At 43.6% G+C, this 21,915-nt stretch overlaps 1 protein-coding gene across 3 annotated transcripts; it reads right to left on the reverse strand.

Moving 5' to 3' along the window:
- Positions 1–881: 881 nt before the first annotated feature.
- Positions 882–4,615, reverse strand: LOC120678718 (growth hormone-regulated TBC protein 1-like). 3 transcript variants are annotated; one of them, XR_005676711.1, is made up of 9 exons: positions 4,203–4,614; positions 3,349–4,084; positions 2,868–2,984; positions 2,390–2,568; positions 2,207–2,300; positions 2,032–2,109; positions 1,814–1,915; positions 1,200–1,485; positions 882–970 (listed from the first exon to the last, which is right to left on the reverse strand). XR_005676711.1 is itself a non-coding variant. In XM_039960033.1 (8 exons), the coding sequence occupies exons 2-8, from the start codon at positions 3,889–3,891 to the stop codon at positions 1,354–1,356; spliced, it is 1,245 nt and encodes a 414-aa protein (XP_039815967.1). In that variant the 5' UTR covers positions 3,892–4,078; positions 4,203–4,615; the 3' UTR covers positions 1,025–1,353. The 3 variants fall into 3 exon arrangements, 2 of the variants coding, with proteins under 2 accessions (XP_039815967.1, XP_039815966.1); XM_039960033.1 differs by lacking the exon at positions 882–970 and having other exon boundaries at positions 1,025–1,485; positions 3,349–4,078; positions 4,203–4,615; XM_039960032.1 differs by lacking the exon at positions 882–970 and having other exon boundaries at positions 1,025–1,485.
- Between the last annotated feature and the right edge of the window lie 17,300 nt (positions 4,616–21,915).

A 21,915-nucleotide genomic window follows, 5' to 3' on the forward strand; every position in this document is an offset into this window, starting at 1 on the left:
GGATCATAATTCATACATAACCCCATGTTGTAAGGTACAGATCTGAATGTACCTGCTATTAATATAATAATATATGCATGTTTTTCGGGCTACCAGATCCACAATAGGAATATTGATGTCAGACGTAGTAGTGTAGCGCATAACGTAGTAGTGCAGGGGCACTACCCATTCAACGGAGAAAAGTCATTATTCTTCCACGTTAATTTAGATATCAAATCTGATTTTTTCTATTTGAACCACTATAATTTAGATATATCAATAAATACAACAATATTTCTTAGAGCCTCTCTGGCAGGGCTCCACCTGCAGCGGCTTCAGCTCTTGCATGTACTGCACTGTTTGGCCCTGCAGCGTCTCCAGCTCCGCTCGTTTTTGCCTGGGGGGCAGGAATCATTGGAGCTTGTTTGCTGGGCCCCTCCCCTCCCATTGTTGGGCATCGCATATTTGTGACATAGCAATGAGCAGTGCGTGCGTGGCACTAATTTCGGAGGAAGATTTCAGCTGTATTGTCCTTTATGTGTTGTTTGGTTGGTAACATACACAACACATGCACTTGATGCTATAATTGCTTGGCTTGTCAGCCAACCAGCCAGCAGTAGTATTTTCTCATACTAAATCAGCACCAGCCAACAACTACCAACAAGTCAGCAATACTGTTCTCTCATAACAAATCAGCATCAGCCATCAGCCACAGCCAAGCGAACACAGCGTATAACAAAGTAGCGTATAACAAAGTATAGCAATGAGCAGTGCGTGCGTGGCACTAATTTCGGAGGAAGATTTCAGCTGTATTGTCCTTTATGTGTTGTTTGATTGGTAACATACCACAAGTGATTTTTATAGGAGGATCCACACGTCAGGGACTCGACTGTAGATACATGTCCCTAAAAATCACTCACCTAGTTGGTATCACGTAAAATTTGACTTAAAAGATACAAAAGAGCTTGACTTGAAGAGCTCCGTTTCATACCTGCAGTAATTTACAAGCAAAGGAAATGCAGTAAGCACCATGCAGAATAACACCTTTTGCAGTCAGTGCCGACACAAAAAAAAAACATTTCAACATCAAATCAATACAGGTGGTTCCAATCATAGAGGAAAATCAACACCATGGCCCCTATCTTTGAAATATGAATGGCAGACACCAAGAGCACACAAAAAGCACACAATATGAAGTCTGAACTCGTGTACAAACCCACATTGCAGTTTTGCATCATCTCCAACAGTTTTGGGTGTCCACGATCTTCACTCACTGGAGCAAAGCACTCTGACCAGGTGTCAAATCCTGACTGTGCCATTCACCTTTGCAAAACCTACAAGGCTAAAAACTCTCACAAACTCATATTTTACACACTATCCATCCATCTTTAGTGAACTCAGCCGTCTTATTCTTTTATCAAGCTCGGCCATAACAACTGTCTCCTGTTTTTTCCTCTCCTTTGTGATTGTGTTTGTAGTCATTGAACCAATCTTGTCAAATGCAAACTGGAAAAGGGTAAATGATCATCAACCAAAGTCTGGCAAAAGAAATTATCAAATTATCAAGAACAACACCTACGATAAAAATAATATACAGGGCATCTGAGTTAGAGATTTTGCTCCACTGTGGTCTTCCCAACAATCTGTCTTCTTTCTTTTCATTGTCAAAACTTTTAACTACTGTGACAAGACATTTGCATAGACTAATAGACTAGTGAGCAATGTGTCACTTCCTATACCACATTTGTTGGTAGTTGGTACAGTACTACAATGGGTTACGAATACCCACAAAAGAAAAGGAATATGAAAATAACAGGGAAGAAGGAAGATTTACCGTGAGAAGTTCATCAGGGTCATATAGATGATGAGTGGTAGTTTGCAAAATATCAATCACATCACCTATATGTTGGATACGTAGTAGATCATCTTCTCTCATCTGCAAATTCGGAGAACATAAGAAAAACAAGGTAATGTAATAGAAAAAGATGGTATTATTTAACTGATGTGGGCTGGGGATTTAAACACAGCATGGGAGGCTTCTTGAGCATATACCTTGAAAATTGCCAGAGCAACATGGAACAAAACCTTTGCTCCTTCATTGAATAAAACATCCCACACTCGAAGGGTTGTCTGCTCACAGAAATAAGTGTGAGAAGAACTTCAAATAAGTTTGGCAAATCATACAGGGACTACATAAACATCGATACTGATGGAACTTTTGTCTAACCTCTGAAGGCAGGCTCTTTGAAAAGAGGCACAAGAACCATTCTGTAGTAACAAGTGAAACATCAAACCCCATTGCTTCAAGATGATCAGCAATCCTACACCAATTGACCAATACAGTATTGTTAGCTACCATGGCATGATGGTTTCTGCTCTGAATGTCATCAACATAAAAGGAAAGAAAAACCTTGGACATTTCTTAGCCAGGAGATCTTTGAACACCCTCTGCTCAACATGGCATCCAGAAAGAGTGTCAGTATAGCAATCACTGACAAGTACATTCTCCAGGAGTACAGCAAGCATCCAAAATGCATCTTCCTCTGTCTTCATAACGAGCAACAAGAGTGCAGCTACATAATTTAGGCCCTGCAGTAGATGCATTAGTGATTTATCTGCTCATGATATACGGTTATAGACAAAGAACAAAGCCTTTTAGTCCCAAGCAAGGTGGCCAACACTCTCACGGTGCAACTGGTCAGCTGAACACGCCAGAGAAGCAGTTCACTGAGCCAGCCCGGGTTCGAGTCACGGCACAAGCTTCTTAAGATGAAAATCAGGGGGACGTCTCTCCCCGTGGTTGAGTTTTTTTTAGTTCCAAGCAAGGTGGGGAAAACCAGATGTGTTAATTGATATAATCAGATTTAACAACTTCGAATTATGCTAACCTGGCAATATCCAACTTCTGAATCACGGAATGAGTACCCTACAAGTACTCGTCGAAGAGATGCCTGGCCTTCCTCACTGTTCAACCACGGATGGCAAGGGAAAGTACGAGGAAGATCCTGTAAAATCCTCTTCACCATTAGTATTAATGTCTACACCATTTTGTTGAAATAGGGAAATGATATAATGAAACCAACCCATTGGTAACTAAGGCTGAATCATGCTAATGCAGTGTCTTTAGAATTTTTTGACAGAGTTAATTTCTAAGCAGAAAACAGAGTAAAATAGTGACAACATGTAAGATTTATAAAATCAAATTAATGTATTAAAGAATAATATTTTTTACATTAAATATTTACTAAATCCTGAGTTTAAGATCAACAAATCGTTTACCTTTACTATAGAGTAACATTGATTCTATAAGCTGTAAGATAAGGTATCAATCTGCAGATAAAAAGTTCACAACAGCTTCATAAAACTCACATGGTCGATTTGCCTTGTTGCTGGCGTGGTCTTCCCTTCCGTGGCCCGGATCAGCTCATCATAGTATGTCTCTGGTACTGTTGACCGCTTCTTGGCTGCTCCTGACACAGATAACCACACCTTTGGCCTCAGCACCGGCGGCACACCCTTCCTGATCAACCTCCTCAATGTAATTGTATTTGTGAGCACCGACAGCTTGAGCGATGTGACACTAATCACCCCCTCATTCGAGGATATCTTTGGCTGTAGGTACCAATTTGCACCCTTGTTTGCCTCCAGAGCCCACCACACCCTCCCTTGTTCCCTGATCCTCTCCCGCACCTCGTTTAGCACATTGACATCATCCACATTGCCCTCCACCATAAACCCGTACAGGTCCTCAAACCTGACAGACATGAGGCGGGCGTTGAATAGGCTCTTCTTGCCTGTGTTGTACCTGATAGTGTGGGTGGTGGCAGGCATCGATGCAGTGGGAGTGTTCCATAATGTCCTCCTGCTGGACTTGAAATCATCTGCCACATCCCTAGTTTGGGTCCCAAACATGTTCTCCACAAATTTTCCCTTCTTTTTTTTTTGCCAAGGGTTCTTCTCCACCAATCTATTTACTAATTAAGTTCCTCAAAAAGAAAATCTATTTGTAATATATCTACCAATCTACACCCAAATCTCTCCTCTCCTCTCCTTACCTGCTGCTCCTTGCGTTCTTGGTTTCCTTCCTAATTCTTGACCCCTGCAACTATTCAGAAACAAAAACAAAAACAAAGTAATTTACCGCATTTCGCATGAATCCGCGAGCAATCAGGACCAAGAACTCCCGAGAAAAAACGCGACTAGTTGAAGAAAAAGCAAGTCACCTGCCGACTGCAAGAACACTCGAGGATCTTTCCTGCTGAGCTGATTTGTTGACCATGAACCAAGAAGAGGAGCGGATCGGCTCGGTCGGTGCTGCTCGCTCTGGTGGATTGGAGGCGAAGACAACACCGACGGCCGCAGATTGGGAGCAGCGACGACGGCGACCAGCTGCGGCAACGGCTAAAAATGGGATGGCTTCTCGCTCCCTTCCCCTATTTCAACCCTATTTTGGGAGGCTTGATGGCTCTGATTAAAGCCGGATTCGGAGCTCCATTTCGAACGCCAGCGTGAAGGAATTGCGAAATATTTGATTGTAGGTATTACGAGGTTCTTGCAATGGTGGCGGCGGGTTTCTTGCAAATTTGGGGCAAGGGGGAGCTTGGGACACGGCTTTTATGGAGGATAGCTTCTTGTGACCGTGTCAGCTGCTCGTAATATCCATCTTTCTCAAAAAAAAAAGATATATTTTTTAAGCGGAAAAGGATTGCTCTAATTCGCTAAGATGTGATCACATTGAATAGGACAAATGGGCCCTTTTACATGCTGTACCCTACAACGACTCGATTTTAGAAGGGCAATGCACCTAATTAAGTACATATAAAAAAGTATCCCAGCAAAAATATGTTTCACAAACCACAAGTTCGTAATCGAACGCAAATATAAAGTCATATTAATTATAATGGCATGTTCCACTGTATCAAAACGAAACCTCACTTCACAGTACGAAAAGAAAAGAAAAGAACGATTTATTTAGACTCGAGCAAATCTAGCTTAGCCTTGCCGAGAATTGCATTAGGGGCGTGGAGTCGATTTTTGATGGTTTGGGAAAAAAATGGACTACTCAACACGATTATTTTTATTTATTTATATATGTAAAAAATGGGCAATCCAACTCGATCCAAAACCTCTAGCCTAAATGATAGCCGATGGGACATGGTTAGACACATATTTTGGGTCCGAAACATCTTGGACTTGTTGGTCCAGTTTTTTACGCAAGACTGGATACATAATGTTAAGTTAAAAAGAACTAGATGAAAAATACAATCTTTTACATTGCTATGCTTGTTTCTTTTTTGTTTTGCGACTGTCATAAAAGACAAACCTATTGGATATATTTGCAAACTATCTTTCCACTTGAGTATAAGTGCAAAATGTACAAAAGAGGTTTGACTAAATAATAGGAATTATATAAGTTGAAAGCTTGATGGTGATGGAGGCTTATGATGGATGAGTGCGCAAGGATCCGGGATATATTATATATATCATGGGGGGGGGGGGGGGGGAGGTTACCATTTTATAGCACTTTCCCTTTCTCATAACCACGTTTACAACAGAAGTATTTGGTGGATGGAAGTGTCATATTAGATTATGGGAGATTTAGTTTTCACGCAGGTTTCTTGGAAAATGCATTTAGGTTTGATTGGTACATGCCAACAAAAATGTATAAAAAAATGCTTACCTTCCTTGTACCTCTTCAATGCCATCAGGATTGTGGTTGCCTACCACTCCTCCACATCCCCATATAGGCCCTGGTTGGGGGTAGCTAGAGCTTTTCCAAAAGCTGCTAGTCTGAGAATCTCACCTGCTGGTCTGAAAAGTTGCTTGTCTGATAAGCTAGATTGTTTGGCAACCTAGCTTTTGGATAGATGGCTGCTGAGCTGAGTGGAAAGTCTGAAATACCCTCTGGTATAATGAATGCCTGATTACTTGTGAAATGTAATAATTCGTCCGAACAACTTGGTTAAACTATTCTATATCATTTTTTGATAGCTTAATATTATATATTTCATATTGAAACAAGGTATTAAATAGTAAATTAGTTTATATAATCATTATGTTTCAATTGTTTCATTGAACTTACACAAAAGCACATCCGAAGCATGACTAGCATTTTTCAAACCATACAAAATACCAAAGGACTACTATTTACATACAAAATGAGTTGTGCACCATCACAACTTATCTACCCTCTTTCTGCCATCAAGGAGTTCGCAATGAAATCACGAAATGCACACATATCAACATCATCTGATGATGGACCACTATTATCACTTCTTCCGATGAATCAATCACGGGCATGTATTCTTCATCCTCATCACACACTTGAAACAGCTCGTCACTTAAAGCGCTATCACGAATAAAGTTATGAAGTGCCATGCATGCAATGATAATCTTATTTTGCTTCTCAACCGGGGAATTTAGCATATGTAATAAAACTCGCCATTTCATTTTTAGTACCCCAAAAGAGCGTACAATCACATTGCGAAGAGAGGAGTGAGCATGGTTAAAAAACCTCTTTGAGACCACTTGACCTTCGCCCACCTTGAAATTCAAGTAAATGATACTTTTGCCCTCTGTAGGGAGCTAGAAAACCTTTCTTGTTCAGATATCTAGAATCAACTAGATAATATTTTCCTATATGTTGAAATAATATGAGATCACATATATGGAATAACATGACAAATAAAGAGTAACATGACTTTCGGCCATTACCTTTAGGAGGATATGGAAATGTATCTGAGTAGCGGCACAAAGTATCATTGAATATTCAAGAGTCATGCGCAGATTCGAACCATCCGGCTACAACAAATGTGAATCTCATATCAAAATCACACACAACCATGACGTTCTGTGTCAGGTATCCATGACGGCCAATGTGGGGAATCATCTCATTTGCTGGCACAACAACAGGTACATGTGTGCCATCAATGGCACCTATGCAATTGTTGAAGTGAGGTGAAAACCGATCATCTTGAAGCCTTGGATGCACTGTTGTGAATTCTGCATATTTCTTATTTTCCTGAAAAAGAAGTCATATGTATTAGTTATTAGAACTTGGTTTTTAAGGATAAAATAAACAACTTTCATTCCTTACGGCTATCTTTTCCTCCCACCATTCATCACTTGCTGTAATTGTCCCCTTCACAACATCAAAACCAAGGCCGGTTGTAGCCCTCTTCAAATCCAACCACAAGTTGTAGTGTGGCTTCAAAACAACCCATTTGTCCTTCAATTTTCCATGTGGGCAGTGTCGTTTGGTGATAGCAAAAAAAAATCGTCAAGATTCTTGTACCCAATGGAACTCAAGGTAGCCCCTGGCCTATTCCCAGCTAGAGTTTCTTCCTTACAAATCTGGCAAAAAATTTTGGTTGCATATGCATCCCATACTATTTTTTGTGTCTTCACCTTTGCTTTGTCCATCTATACTATCAAAATTACTCAACAATAAGCAACATACAACTACTCAGACCCATACATCTACCTACGTTCATCCAATGTTCAGCCATGAACTAATCAAATCCAAACCCTATGCATAAATCCCTAACTAGTGTGGGATGGGAGTTATGCTTACCGTGGCTGCACGGAGCTGGGCTGCTGGTCAGAGAGAATCAGATCGTCGCTAGGCGGAGCTGCGAGACCGCTGGGCGGAGCTGCTACACGGCGCAGCACCTCCGGCCGAAAGGGCGGGCAGGGGAGTGCTAGGACCGGCGGACGAGGACTAGGGATCAGATCTGGATGGCGGTGAGCAGGGTGGGGTGCCGCTCGGTGTAGAGATGGAGGGAACGGGCAACCGTCGCCGAGGAGAGGGGCGGGCAGCGCACGAGAAGCGGCGCTCGGGAGTGGGCATCACTCGAGAGGGGCGCGGCGCGACGCAAGACAGGGAAGGGAGGTGGGGAACAAGGATTTTTTTGTTATATACCCGTGGCAGAAGCGGGTAATTTTATGGAAACTTTATGGGGAGGTTGATAACCATGAAGCGCATAAGCTCGGGAAGCTCCTCTCGCCGAGCTTTTCGTCGCTAGGCAAAAATGGGCTTCTGGGTTTCCTTGCTAGTGGGAGAATCAGGCGTGTTTGGGGGGAGCTTTTATCTTTTCCAGCTAGTTCGACTAGCAGAAGCTGCAGGAAGCTCCCCCAAAAAGGGTCATAACCACAATTGGCAGCCGGTGGTTCCCTGCAGTTCCCTCACCATCTCGTCGTGCCTCCAACCACAACAATTGCTCGAAGGAACCATCTTTCAAGTTCGGACCTCTTCCTATTGTGAAGCATATGTCCATCATTAAAGAATTTCAACCCTGCCATCACAATGTCAGACTTCATGATATTTCAATTTCTTTGAAAAAAACAGGCTAGAAATCCATCTGATCCTAACGCCTTCAAGGGACCAATCAGAACAAGGCATCGCTGATTTCTTGTTCTGAGAAAGGACAACATATAGCATCATTCATTTCTTCGGTGATAATTGGTGAGAAAAATGTAGTATCGAGTTTGCATTCACTTCTGGGTCCTTGGTAAACATATTGCTTAAGAAAGCAGTGGCCATGTTCTCCATTTCTTCCTTGTGACCAGTCCATTGTCCATCTCCTTTTTTAGTCTTCGAAATTTATTTTCCGTGCCCACCATATTAACTGTAGATGGAAAAAAAATTGTATTTTTATCCCCCTCTTTCAGCCACATAATGCATGACCACTATAACCAGAGCATCTCCTCCCTGTAAATCATCTCATCCATTTCCCTAGTGATTTCCATGATCTTCTTCATTGTTCCCTCATTTTGGTGTTGGCTCTGAAGCCTAGCCAGCGGGGTCTCTAGAGCTTCGAGTCCCTTCCAAACACTCCCAAATTTCACATGGCTCTAGGCTATGATACTCTTCATAACATATTTTAGTGTCTCTGAAATGTGTCCCAAATCATTTTTACTCAAGCATGCATCCATGCCTCTTTTATTACTTATTCCAGCAATTCCCCCTAAGACTGGTTCTAACGCGCACATGGGCATCTACCCTGCCGCAATAAGTGCTAGATCCCATGTCTGTCTCTTTCACCCTCTCCTTTTTCTCTCTCTCCCTCACGAGCGCACCTCATCTGCTGCCGTCACTTTCACCCCTCTATTTTTTCTCTCTCCCTCACGAGCGCACCCATCTGCATCTTAGATGCTGGCAGAGTCGGCACGGGGTCTTCTGCATTGGGAATGGGGGCGGCCGCCACGGCGGGTCTGCGCCGAGCAAGCTACTCTCATCGCTGCTCCGGTGGCTGTCCCATTCCGGCAAGAGCCCCTGGTTGTTATGCTGACCACACAATAGGAGCACCTGGGTGGGGCCAATAGCGGAGAGGAGGAGGCCATGGCCGGCGCCTACTTCTTGTGGTGGCGCGGTATGCTCCAAGCGAGCCAAGAATGCTTCTTACTGGCTTCTTCATCTCTCCACTAGGGGGTCACTTGTGCTGCAAGAGCTGCATCTCCTCTCTTGCCTGATGTGGAGACCATCGACGGGGTGCGGTGCCATCTAGGAGCTCTCTATAGCGATGCCGGCCAAGGTGGTTCTCTTCATCGCCAACGGCTGCTGCTGCCAACCGGAAAACTTCTGGCCACCGTCACCGTGTTGCTCGGGATCCAACGCGGGGCGTCACCATGCAGTAGCAGCCACAGCGGCAGATGTTGGTATTTCAACTCTTACAGAATAATCCACAAGTGCATGACCATTGTAGCATTTCACCCATGAGTATTCAAGGGTATCGTATTTCCACGAGGAATGGAGATGTAACGGTTTTCATACTAGTTTACCCTAGAAGAACAAGAGGTATAATGACCTTGGGTAGTGCGTTTTATCTAAGAGAAAGGGTCAAGGAAAGATAAACTTTGCTGATAGATGTTTACTTCAAGCACCGGCACTCACTTGGTCTGCCAAACAATCCTGGTATCAAGTTCCATTACGACCCTGAACGTGAGGGAGTTCACAAGACCCACCAAAACGTGTTGAATGGACAGGTCTATCAGCACCTGCCGCCTACCCCTACTACTTTGTTGGGGAAGCAAAAAACAAAGGTAATCTAGGGCCTAGACACCACGTCTATGCCTTCAACTACTACTCTAGCATTGTGTAGGGTTATCTCATCTTAATCAAGGGCCCTCTACTAGAGTATTCTCTACAAGAACGGACAATGAACCCGTAAACGAATAACAACGAGAGGATAACTTTACCAAAAGCTTTACCTCTTAAATAAACGTCGATACTTACTCAAATGCAAGATACAAGGTAAGAGAGCGACGCCGACAAGTCCGGCTCTTCTCCAACCTAATCCTCACACACTTCCTATCCTAGTCTACAAAGAAAAGTGGGGTCCCTCTACTCCTTTTTCCAAGTATTGTCTTCTCTTGTGAGAGATGAGGAAGGCCCCTTTTATAGCTTGAAGAGGTCGGTTCTCACTAGTTTTATATAAGGAAACTTTAGCCATGGCTTGAGGAAGCGTAGGGGGTACTCTACGTTGAAGTGCACCTGGACGGGAACCCATCTGGTTCGACCGACCTAGGGGTTCGGCCGACCCTAGGTGGAGCTCCCCAGCTCTACCTTCCTCTGGCTAGATGACATGTGGGCCCTAGTGACGATCCTTGGTGATTTCTAGCTTCATGCCGATTTGGTCTGGTTTATGGGCCCACCTTGTAAGTGAGACACAAGTTGGGATCTTTTGTGCATTTTTCTTGTGTTGTGTATGCCTGCAGATCACAATTTACCAAAACTTATGGAACCAATCAATCATGAAAGTTGCAAAAGTTGACCGTTGATTTTAGGCTTAAGGACCGTCAGTAGTGGGTCGCAGCAGCGTCAGCCCTGGCGGCAATGGGTGGCAGCAGTGTTGGTTGCGGTGGCGGAGGTACGCAACCATGGCGCGGCAGGTGTGCGTGGGATGCGGCAGCATGCGGCAGCACGGGCTAGGGCGGTGCATGGCATCAGGAGTAGACGCAACGGAGGCGGTTTGTGGCCGTAGTCCTAGATGCTTATTTCTTTGCACGTGCATTTGAATCTGCTCATTTAAATCTCTTATCCTTTTCTGCAATTTCTTTGATGTCCTCATAAGCATTGTGAATAGCCATAAAAAATGGTGTCTTTCTTTGTTTTGTGTCAGATCCAGAACTCCAAAGCCTTCTTGATTCTTGTTGAGAATAATTTGTGATCCAATCCTTCTTGATTCTTGTTGAGAATGATTCATGTATTATATTTTGCAAACTCGAGATCTTGCCAGTTTTGACTTTGGAGATTTCTGCTCATGTCGCCGATCATTTCACCTAAAATGAGTGGGTGTGCTGTGTGTATGGGGTCAATGTAGCCGAAGAAGACAAAAGATCATGAGTGCACTGATATAAAGCAACTAACGATAACGGCGTTGAATGGGGCAGGTGCCCACGAGGGCACGGAGTATTTTCCGATTCCTCCCTTTCCCACATAAGTTCATACCCATGACATTTTCTAATATTTCATCTTTTATTCAAGTCATCCATTTGTATCAATAGAGGACAATGATCCAATCTTGGGGACACTAGATGTTCCACACTAGCATTGGGGAAGAGTTGTGACCAATTCGTCGAGGCAATCGCTCTATCTAGACGCACTCTAAAATTTCTCTCTCCAGGTTGCTTATTGTTATAGGTCCAGCGAAGACCATGGAACCCCAAGTCAACTAGACCACAGCCCTCCATCATGTCCCCGAACATTTTAATCTGATTTTCTGGTCGGTGGCTCTCTGAAAAGTGCTCAAATTGCCATGTTGTTTCATTAAAATCTGTACCATGGATGGCTCTACTACAGCTTCTTTGATCAACCTCAATCTATCCCACTTGAGATGCCGGTGTTCACATCTTGGCTCACCATAGACAAAAGGTTGCACGCTATGCATATAGTGTGGGACTTTTTTATGTCGATGAGAATAAGACTTTACATCTTTTAAAAGGGATCCATCCCGGTACAGAGCTATGCCTCCACCTCGATAAACTGATTCAACTGCAAAGCATTTTTTTCAAGCCGATTCTCCATTCTACAAGACACACAAATCCTGAACTGTCTGGGGATCCCCCCCGCCCAGCTCCAACATATAAGATTCATGGCTCCAGATAGGGCTCGCTGGGAGCACCCACCAAGTGTATGTGACCAACAGCCTCAACTATCACATTGAAGAAGAACCATGCCAGCTGCCCCCCCCCCCCCCCCCCCCCCCCCGGGTGTGATCAGAAGCTCATGTTTTCTTGAGTGCTCCATCTCGTTTTCTTGACAATGGCTGCCACTAAATGTGCATTTTTTCCCCATACAACTAAGTTGAATTTATTTATGTTGTGCAGTGCTGATTTTATAAATATCAAAGATTTGTTTGCTCAATCTCTTACAGGTGTTTATAAAAGTAAGATATGCGTATGTGAATGTCCGCACTATGTTTTGGAAAGGAAACAAATTATGTTCCGCCAAGCTAGACCAATATCATAGTCCACCAGTCGACTGACTAAATGAACCAGGGACAAAATTATACATATAAGATAAATAAGCTCCAATCAGTTATTAAGAGGCCCCACTTGCAAGTGTACATTTTACATAATATTTTTGCTATAATTACTTCACTTTGTTGAAAGGAAAGGTCAATTGTCTAGTCCTTCCCATCTGAAAAAGTGCACAATCTTCACAACCTAATGTTATAATACATTAGAGGACTCTTGAAGCAGGTAAGTATGTATCCAAATATTCAAAAAAGATGTCTTTAGTTGAAGTTAAATCATTTTAGCGCACATTTTTAATAGGACAACACCTAAATTTTTTTTACTTGAATTCTTGCATTGAAATGGTACTGGAGCATTGGCCCGACACAACAAAAAGCCCTAATACATTCTAAAGTTGCAATAATGCTTGCACGGCCGGCCACAGCTGATCTGTCTGTTTTCTACATGCATCTGTGGGTACGTTGCATCATGGGCGACATAAATTTGTCCATGGCAGGGCTCTGATATTATTGCAATGATCTGGTCAAGCAGAAAGAGAAGCAGCTTGTCAGGCAGAAAGAGATATATAAGTTCAACTATTAAAATCTATTTTAGACCTCATCAGGATCATACCAGTCAGTAATCGACATGATGGAAATTGAGAACCATATCACGCCTATCTCCAAATTGAAGGATTATAGGGTAGATAAAAAAATCTTGTATATTACTCTATTCCAAATTGATCATCGTTTTAGCAAATCTTGATCCATAGTTTTTGCTATATATCTAGATATATATAGCATATATCTAGGTGCAAAGCAAAAGTTATGTATCTAAATGTGCTAAAGTAAACGACCTACAATTTGGAGCAAAGAGAATAGCAATCTATGTTATAAAGCCAAAAATTTGGGCCTTGCTTTCTCGACTACCTTGGTGGCAGGGGTCCGCACGGCAGACTAGGTTTAAACATGGCCATGCTGAAGCAAGGTTGAAATTTTCGTCTAGTTTGCTGGCAGGAAGAATTATGGAAAGAAGGTCATAAAATAGTCCTTCTAAATTTTGTAACTTCTGTGAAATTTAGATGTTAGAAATACAACGGTGGCTACCAGGGGGCGTGGTATTGGTGCAGCAATGCTTGACACGGTTAATTTTGAAACAAGATTTGTATACACAAACAATTTAGTGCATGCCCATCATCTCGTTGCTTACAAATCCTTATTGAACTGCTGCGTGCTCCAGTTGTGTTTCAATAATCTTGTACCGTTTCGTCGTGCGAGGAATCTTCGTTGTTTGGAAGCATTTCTTTTAACACGAAAGAATATCTTAAGAGAGATAAATTAATTCACATATCTTTTTTATAAAAAATAGTAATACACATATCTTCCAAAACAAGTCTCAATCCCAACCCTTTTGTGGTTGTTATTTTTTTTGGTCCCACCATCTCTCGTTATGTTAGCAAGTTTACAAAGCTTTGCGTAAAGACCAAATCAAATTAGCCTTGCCAATTAGTTAATAAGAAGCTTCTTTGAATCCGTCCAAACCAAGTGTGCCTATAGTATTCTTTTTGAGAGGACATGTGCACGTGGACATGACAGCATCAGCTGCATGCGCTAATTAGTCCGTGCCACGTTCGTTTGAACGAAAAAAAAATCCATTGATACATAAATGAAGGCAGCATCATGTTCCATCATTGTGCGCCTTGGTCAGCGTACTGTTCTTTCAGACATGCATATGCATCCTTCGCGATTGCTTCGTTTTTTCAGATTAAGTACGGATTAAGATGGAGTGTTGGAACGCGAAACTTGAAGGTTTGGCAGACAAATCATGATTTGTAGCTTCAAAGGGAGCACATGAGACGCGTGCTGGTATATTAATTTCTCGAAAGAAATTGTGTAGCTTTGGAGACATGCCGGGACCTACCACTCAGTCGGCAAGCAGCAATTGAGGCATGAATGTGTTTTACCTCCCTACACGAAAAAAGAAGCCTAATTTGGAGAAATAGGGGTTTCGGGCAAAGCTCATCCATTAGTAGAAAAAAAAGGCCATCGGTCCACAAAAGTACCAGAATCAAAGTGATCCGGTACTAATTCTAATATTAGTACTAGACTATTTTCATTCCGGTATTTTTGAGGTGGATGGAAAAGTCCAGAAACTCTTTAGTACATTTGGTATCAGGTGGTGTTACCACCCGGTATTAAGGCTGTCCACAATGGCAAGAGCAAGAGCAAATTTGCTCTTGCCTCGTTTCCCACGCCCTCTCTGTCTACAGTGTCAAACAGTGTATCTACAGTGTCAAACAGTGTATCTACAGTGCCAAACAGTAGATTTACTCCTCCATTTCCTCCTATCGCTGTGGACAGTCTAATAGGCCCTCCCATATTAATATCGGGTGGAAGCACCACCTAGTACCTATGCCTACCGGGTGATAACACCACCGGTATCTAAAGATGCTCCAATGGTTATTTCAAAAGAAAAATAGCTCCATCTCAATCACAATATACCTTTTCTCTAGTAGTGATTGCATTTAATCTCCACTCGTGGAACTGAAATAACCACACTCCTAACATCAATCTCCTCATAAAAAAATGTTGCATTAGGGCTACTGTGGTAAAGGACTTACAAATTTAGCATAGAAATTTTAAGAATCAGATTTAGAAAATTGAACTTATATTCTATATACTGTTAGCTAAGGATAATTAAAAACTAAGTTGAATTATAAAAACAATATTAAAATCATGATCCATCTAGACATGTTGATCATATATAAACGACTAAATGAGGCAACATAACCGGTACTCCCTCCCCTCTTCAGCTTTTGTTGGGTGTGTGCACGAACCCGAGACGTTGAACTCTAGCCCTATCAGATCAAAGAGAATGTTATTATTTAGAAATATTAAATAAATATGGTTACGAAACTAATTGTAGAACTCTGGATTGATTCGCGAGAAGAAACTAATAAGATATAGTAATTCATATTTAGCGAATAGTTACCGTATCATCACTGTAGCAGATTATGAATTAATTAAATTCATTAATTTCCGCATATTAGCCGTCATCTATGTAAAATTTTAGTTTTATTCAATCCGATTCTCGTTTGATGTGACCGAAGGTTTGTCCTCCCTCCCCTCTTCAGCCTTCGTTGTGAGCCAACCACCGCGGCCCCAACGTTTTTTTTTATAGCATAACAGTCCGTTGCCGGCCACGGATCAGAGACCGGGCCATACAGCGGTCACGTGCTATGTCAGGCACAGAGCCGGATCCGGAGGTGCTGGGGATAGGTCGTTCGGACTTCGGATAGGGCCACCGCCGAGCTTTATCATCATCACGATATTAATCACTGAATGACTATTCAGTTTGGTAAAGAGAAGGAGGTTTGCTGAGATGCTACCGACGGAATGGAATAATGGAACTATGGAAGAAGCTTCCTGAGGTGATCGGAGTGCAATCTCCGTGTGGTTGTTGGGCTTGGTTTTGTCGTACCGCTGCCCAGAGCTTTTTTTTTTCCTTGGAGAAACCGGGCTTGTATATTCTTAATGGTTATATTCTTGAGGGACCGAAGCCGGCGACCAGAGAGTTTTTTTTCCTTGGAGAAACAGGGCTTGTATATTCTTAATGGTTATATTCTCGAGGGACCGAAACCGGCGATCAGAGGGGGTGAATGGGAGCCGATCAAAATTTCTTCGAAATTCAAATCGTTGGCCTATATCCCAAAACCACCGCAAACCCTCGAACCTAGGTCAGCGAGAATAGCTATGAACAAGCTATCTCGAAGCAAAAGACCCGGGTCGCAAAGCGGAAGCAAAAGCGAGAGAAACTTCTCAAATCGCAGCACAGCCTACACAGACCGGTCTGACCGGTGCACTAGGCCGGTCTGACCGGTCGGGCTGGGAAATTCAAACTGCAGATCGGTCAGACCGGTTGCACAGACCGGTCAGACCGGTCTCTCCCAGACAGCCCACCAACAAAGCTCCAAATGTCAAATCTCGAGCAAACGAGGTCCAAATCCAACGAAACTTGGAGGAAAGCTTCGTAACTACCTCGTGAACATATCCCCAAATGATCTCACCCTAAAGATTCACGGATCAAGAGAAATCGAGGAGAGATCAAAGAGGATTGGGGTTTTCTCAAGAACCCAAAAATCTCAATCCGTGAGAACTCGCGATTCCTGCAGGTTTGGCACTAGGCTAGATAGATTAGAATCGTCACAACGAGTCCATCAAACCACGAACCGAAGAACTTGACTCCTCCAAACACAAAACACCTTAAAGGAGGAAAAATCAAGTCCAAAAATACAAAGGGAAGGGGAGGACGAAGAGCTCAGCACACACGGGTGAATCTCAACACAATTTTATTCATAATTCACGGAGGAATTCACCTATACAAAGGCTAGAGCCGACCACACCATCATCCACCCTCTAAAATTGAGAGATTAGCTATATCTAATCTTCTTTTGCGTTGGAGTCCTTGGCCCTAACCTAGAGCAGGGGCTGGGAGAAGGAAAAACTCAGAGCAAACAAAAGACTCAAGAGACTCACCCAGCCACCGGTCGGGCAGCAGCACCCCGCTGTACAGCCTCGATCGACGGCAGAGCTTCTTTCTTCGACTCGATGTCTTTACTGCGATGCCGCCACGTCGACGAAGATCCGGTTCGCGGTTTTGGAGGGTCCGCGAAACCCGGGTAGGTGGCCGGTTTTGAGAAAACCGCCAAAACCTCACGCGCGGGAAGATTCCCGCCTCCACGCCGTGGCCCTAGACGCCGTTCCCGCCTCGGCCTTCTGACGGCCCTAGACGCCGCCCGACGCCCGTCACCTCCTCGCCCGCAGCGAGGCCCTAGACGCCGTCGACGCCCGTCACCTCCGTCAGTCCCGAGACCGACGCCCGTGCCTCCACGACTTGGCGTCTTCAACCACCGTCCGCCTCCTTGGTTTTGTGGCGCAAACCAAGAAACCCGCCTTCCGTCGCCGCTTGTGCCCTCGATCCAGGAGTGGACGCCACAGCTGCCGCCCGGTCCGAGCTCCGGTTCCGGCTGCCCTTCACCGCCGTCCACCGCACGATCCATCGGCCACAACACCTCCACGGCAGCTCCCCGCCGACACTCGACGCCCGTGTACCTGCAATCCAAAGACCAAGCGCACGATCACACCGCACGGTTGACAATTCACTTATCCCAAGCAGGATAGAGTACTCAATATTCCTCAATTCTTGTAAAGACACCCTTGGAAAATAGAAAAAATACAACTCGATCCTTGCATGAACATCCCGGTTAGTGTCGTCGCTGGCAAACAAACAGAGCTTCCTACAGTTTGAAGCCGTTCCCCTTTCCGACAATGAACCACAATAGTTTTTGATTGCCTCCAATAGTAATATGTCGAAAGCATCCGCATACCGTACACATGCTGAACGTTCAGCATAAAATGGCCGTTGGCCATCACCTTGTCCAAAGAACACAGAACTGATGCCTCAAGATCCACCAATAACTGGCAACGAGACAACCCAATAGCGAACAAAACTGATTTCTCAGTAACTAGTTGGCAGACATACCTCCCAGATCCATAGTCTGTGCTAGTATCGACGGAGATGAGGGAGGGACAAGAAAACCCTACCAGATCTGAAACTAGAAGACCTTTTGATCTAGCGAGGTACTACACTCTAACTCTTTACTTGAGCCTGACCGCAAACCAACAAGGCAGAGAAGATAAAGAAATTAATTCTGACACGGTAGCATCACCTCCACCTAAATACAATTGTGAAGATCTAATTTACACAAACTAAGAGTGTGTTTAGTTCGCGAAAACTTTTGGATTTTGGTATTGTAGCATTTTCGTTGTTATTTGACAATTAATGTACAATCATGAACTAATTAGGTTTAAAAGATTAATATCGTCATTTACCGTTAAATTATGTAATTAGTTATTTGTTTCAACTGTATTTAATGCTCTATGTATGTGTACAAAGATTGGAGGTGACAGATACTGTAGGAAAATTTTTAGAAGTAAACAGGTCTAACTAAGAATATGTATAACGGCCACCTCAATCACCGTTCCCCCCTACTCTCCGGCGCCGATCCGGTCGCCGAAGCGGAAGGGGAACACAGAAATCGGCGCCGGAGCTTTGGTCACCTGTAGTTCGCCTCCTTCTAGCCCAGTGGTGGCGGAGATAAGAGGATGACCCGGCCCAGCTCTCGCGTATTCGGCCCAGAGTGAACCCAGTGCCTGTGCTTCATAGCTTTGTTGTTGCCTTGTTGGGCTTCTCTTCGATGCTGCCGGTACGGAATCTGGGCCGGTTCGCCAGCGCACGCAACTTCTACTAGAATTACGTACAAAATACTAGTGTTCTGACTGGTTTCTTTCTGCTTTGTTTTCTTCTCAAGATGCGTTGCTGCAGTAGGAAAGATTCGAGTTACTACTGTTGTTTCTGCTTACATGGACGGCTGGAAATTAAAAGGCCGACAGGCGTGTGTATGGTACAGTAGCTGCAAGGTCACTACAACAACATAGTCTTTTTTTTCCAAGCAAGTTGGGTAGGCTAGAGATAAAATCCGAAAGAAATAAGTTCAAAGTTCAAGCACATTGATAGCTAGTCTCCAAGCACTCCTATCCAAAACTATCTCTTTAGAGATATTCCAATCCTTAAGGTCTCTCTTAACCGACTCATCCCACGTCAGTTTAGGTCTACCTCTACCTCTCTTTACATTATCGACCCGCTCAAGAACCCCATTACGCACCGGCGCCTCAGGAGGCCTTCGTTGGACATGTCCAAACCATCTCAGCCGATGCTGGATAAGTTTCTGCTCAATTGGTGCCACTCCGACCCTATCCCGAATAACTTCGTTCCGGACTCTATCCCTTCTTGTGTGCCCGCAAAACCACCGTAACATCCGCATCTCTGCTACACTCAGTTGCTGGACATGTCGCCTTTTTGTAAGCCAACATTCAGCACCGTATAACATCGCCGGACGAATTGCTGTCCTATAAAATTTGCCTTTTTAGTTTTTGTGGCACCCTCTTGTCACAAAAAATGCTAGAAGCTTACCGCCATTTCAACCAACCAACTGAAATTCTATGCCTAACATCTTCATCAATGTCGTCATCCTTTTGTAGCGCAGATCCTAAATACCGAAAAGTATCCTTCTGGACCACCACTTGCCCATCTAGACTAACGTCTCCCCCCTCATGCCTAGTCGCGCTGAAATCGCACATCATGTACTCGGTCTTGGTTCTACTAAGTCTGAACCCTTTCGACTCTAACGTGCGTCTCCACAGCTCTAACTTCCTATTAACCCCTGCCCTACTCTCGTCAATTAGCACCACATCATCAGCAAAGAGCATACGCCAAGAGATCTCACCTTGTATATCCCTTGTGACCTCATCCATCACTAAAGCAAATAAATAAGGGCTCAATGCTGACCCCTGGTGTAGGCCTATGTTAATAGAAAAGTCAGTGGTGTTACCATCACATGTCCGGACAAACGTCATCGCATCATTGTACATATCCTTAATGAAGGTAATGTACTTAGTTGGGACTGTGATTATTTATTTCTACTTGCTTTCCCAGCTAATGAATGAGCTGTTATTACTTTACATGAAAAGTAATCAGTGCTGTCGAAAGATTTCAATCGCTCACTATTGAACAAAATGGAGCAGGCAGGCCAAGCAGTAAATTGTAGTACTGGAGCAAAGCCCAAACAGCGATAAAGAGCATGGAGCCGGCGCACGTGCTGAGTCGCCGTGGTGGTAGAGGCCGGCAGATTCCTGGAAATTTTCGGGCGCCGAGCAGCGTCTTATCTACTTTTGACCTGACTGCTAAGTGAGCAAAAGATACGTTGGCACCATCTGTCTTGCAATAAAAATACACTGATCTAATCCTTCAGAGCAATGATCATTTTGCGTAACCCACCCCTGACTATACAGCATGAGATCTTGCCGAGCAATCTGCTCCCCACCACGGCTTGGGCTGTCACACCCGTGGCCAACGACAAGGAATCAACGGCGTGAGCTAGATGATCGGATCCCACACAGAGAGAATTGGAGCAAAGCAGATGTCCCTTTTCCTTTTCGAGTTTGAGTTGTAATTTTGTTTGATACTTTTCTCGTTACACGACCTCTGCTTAATAAGCGAGAACCAAAGCAACACACTCTAGCCCTTCTGACTCGGCAACAGGTGTGACATCTCACCCTGCTGTGCCTATCCTCAGCCAACGCTGGCTAGCTGGAAAGTGCGCCCGCACCACATATACACATATAGGTTTCACTACGTAGCCGAGTTCTAATGAAGCTCGGTCCGTTTCAATTTGACCTGCAGAACAGCAACGTGACCTTTCTTTACCAGACGACATCAAGAATAATTTCTGGAGCTGTGTTAGCTAGTTGAAAGCATCTAGACCCCTAAATTGAGTTTTGGTAATTAATGAAAACATTAGTGGATTAACAAATTCTTGAGGGGAAAGTTCAAGACAAAGGTATATGATAGGATTTTCTATTTTTACCGGTCATAAGGTGTTTAGTGGATGAAAAATGACCTATCCGCAGGTCATTTTAAATTTAGTCAGAGATGTTTTTCGTCTCTGAAGTGCTCGCGATTTTGTATTGCGGACAATCCATCCTATGGCTGCAGACAGTCTACCAAAGCTGAAACAGTCGACTCTGACATACATTCATTGCACTTCTAGCTGTCAGACTTGAACGGTTGGCAATTCAGTTTCTATGAGGCGGAAAAACCGCGAATGCTCTATTTCCATAGGTTTTGAGTGTAAGGGTTAGATTTTGAGGGGCTAGCTATATATACCTCATGCCCGGCCGTGGGTGAGACCTCTTACCACTTTGGAAAGCTTTCTTGACATTATTAAGCCACCATCTCCTCTCTCTATATATCTCTCACACACAAACTCATTTGAAACAGCTGTGGAACTAGGTCAGTCATAAAATATGCGAGTAAGATGTATAGTTTTCTTTGATTATTTATAGTTAACAATCATATTTTGCACTTAACGACCATCAACAGAAGGCGCCTTCTAGGTGAATTCCAAAGAACTCGAGGAGAACTTCAGAAGTAGTTGAAGCATGCACTTCTTGTCTACGAAGAGCTTGGTGGTTTGTCGATTCAGCTCATTCGATAGTTTTCGTGGTACATATCTGTACAATATAAGGGATGACGCATGTCCCGTACCCTGATGTCATGTAAAATGGTTTTATTGGAGTAGGATTAGTCGATACAGAGGAAAACTACTCAGATAGAGTATAGGTAGACTTTTTAAGCTCCTATAGGTTTAGGTTTCCATGTAATCACCGTCCGTCCAGACTATACGAGTGGGTAGGGACCTCTCAAAATTATATACAATCTCAGGCAATACAAAACATCATACAATACAGGATGTACGCAAACAGGTGGGTCGTTCCTGTCTCTTATCTTGCTTGCACCATCGTGTTCCTGTTCTCGGTGACTATTTGCCTACAATCTACTATTTTATGGTATTGCCGGGTA

This window comes from Panicum virgatum, chromosome 6N, assembly GCF_016808335.1.
Source record: "Panicum virgatum strain AP13 chromosome 6N, P.virgatum_v5, whole genome shotgun sequence".
NCBI classification, from domain to species: domain Eukaryota; kingdom Viridiplantae; phylum Streptophyta; class Magnoliopsida; order Poales; family Poaceae; genus Panicum; species Panicum virgatum.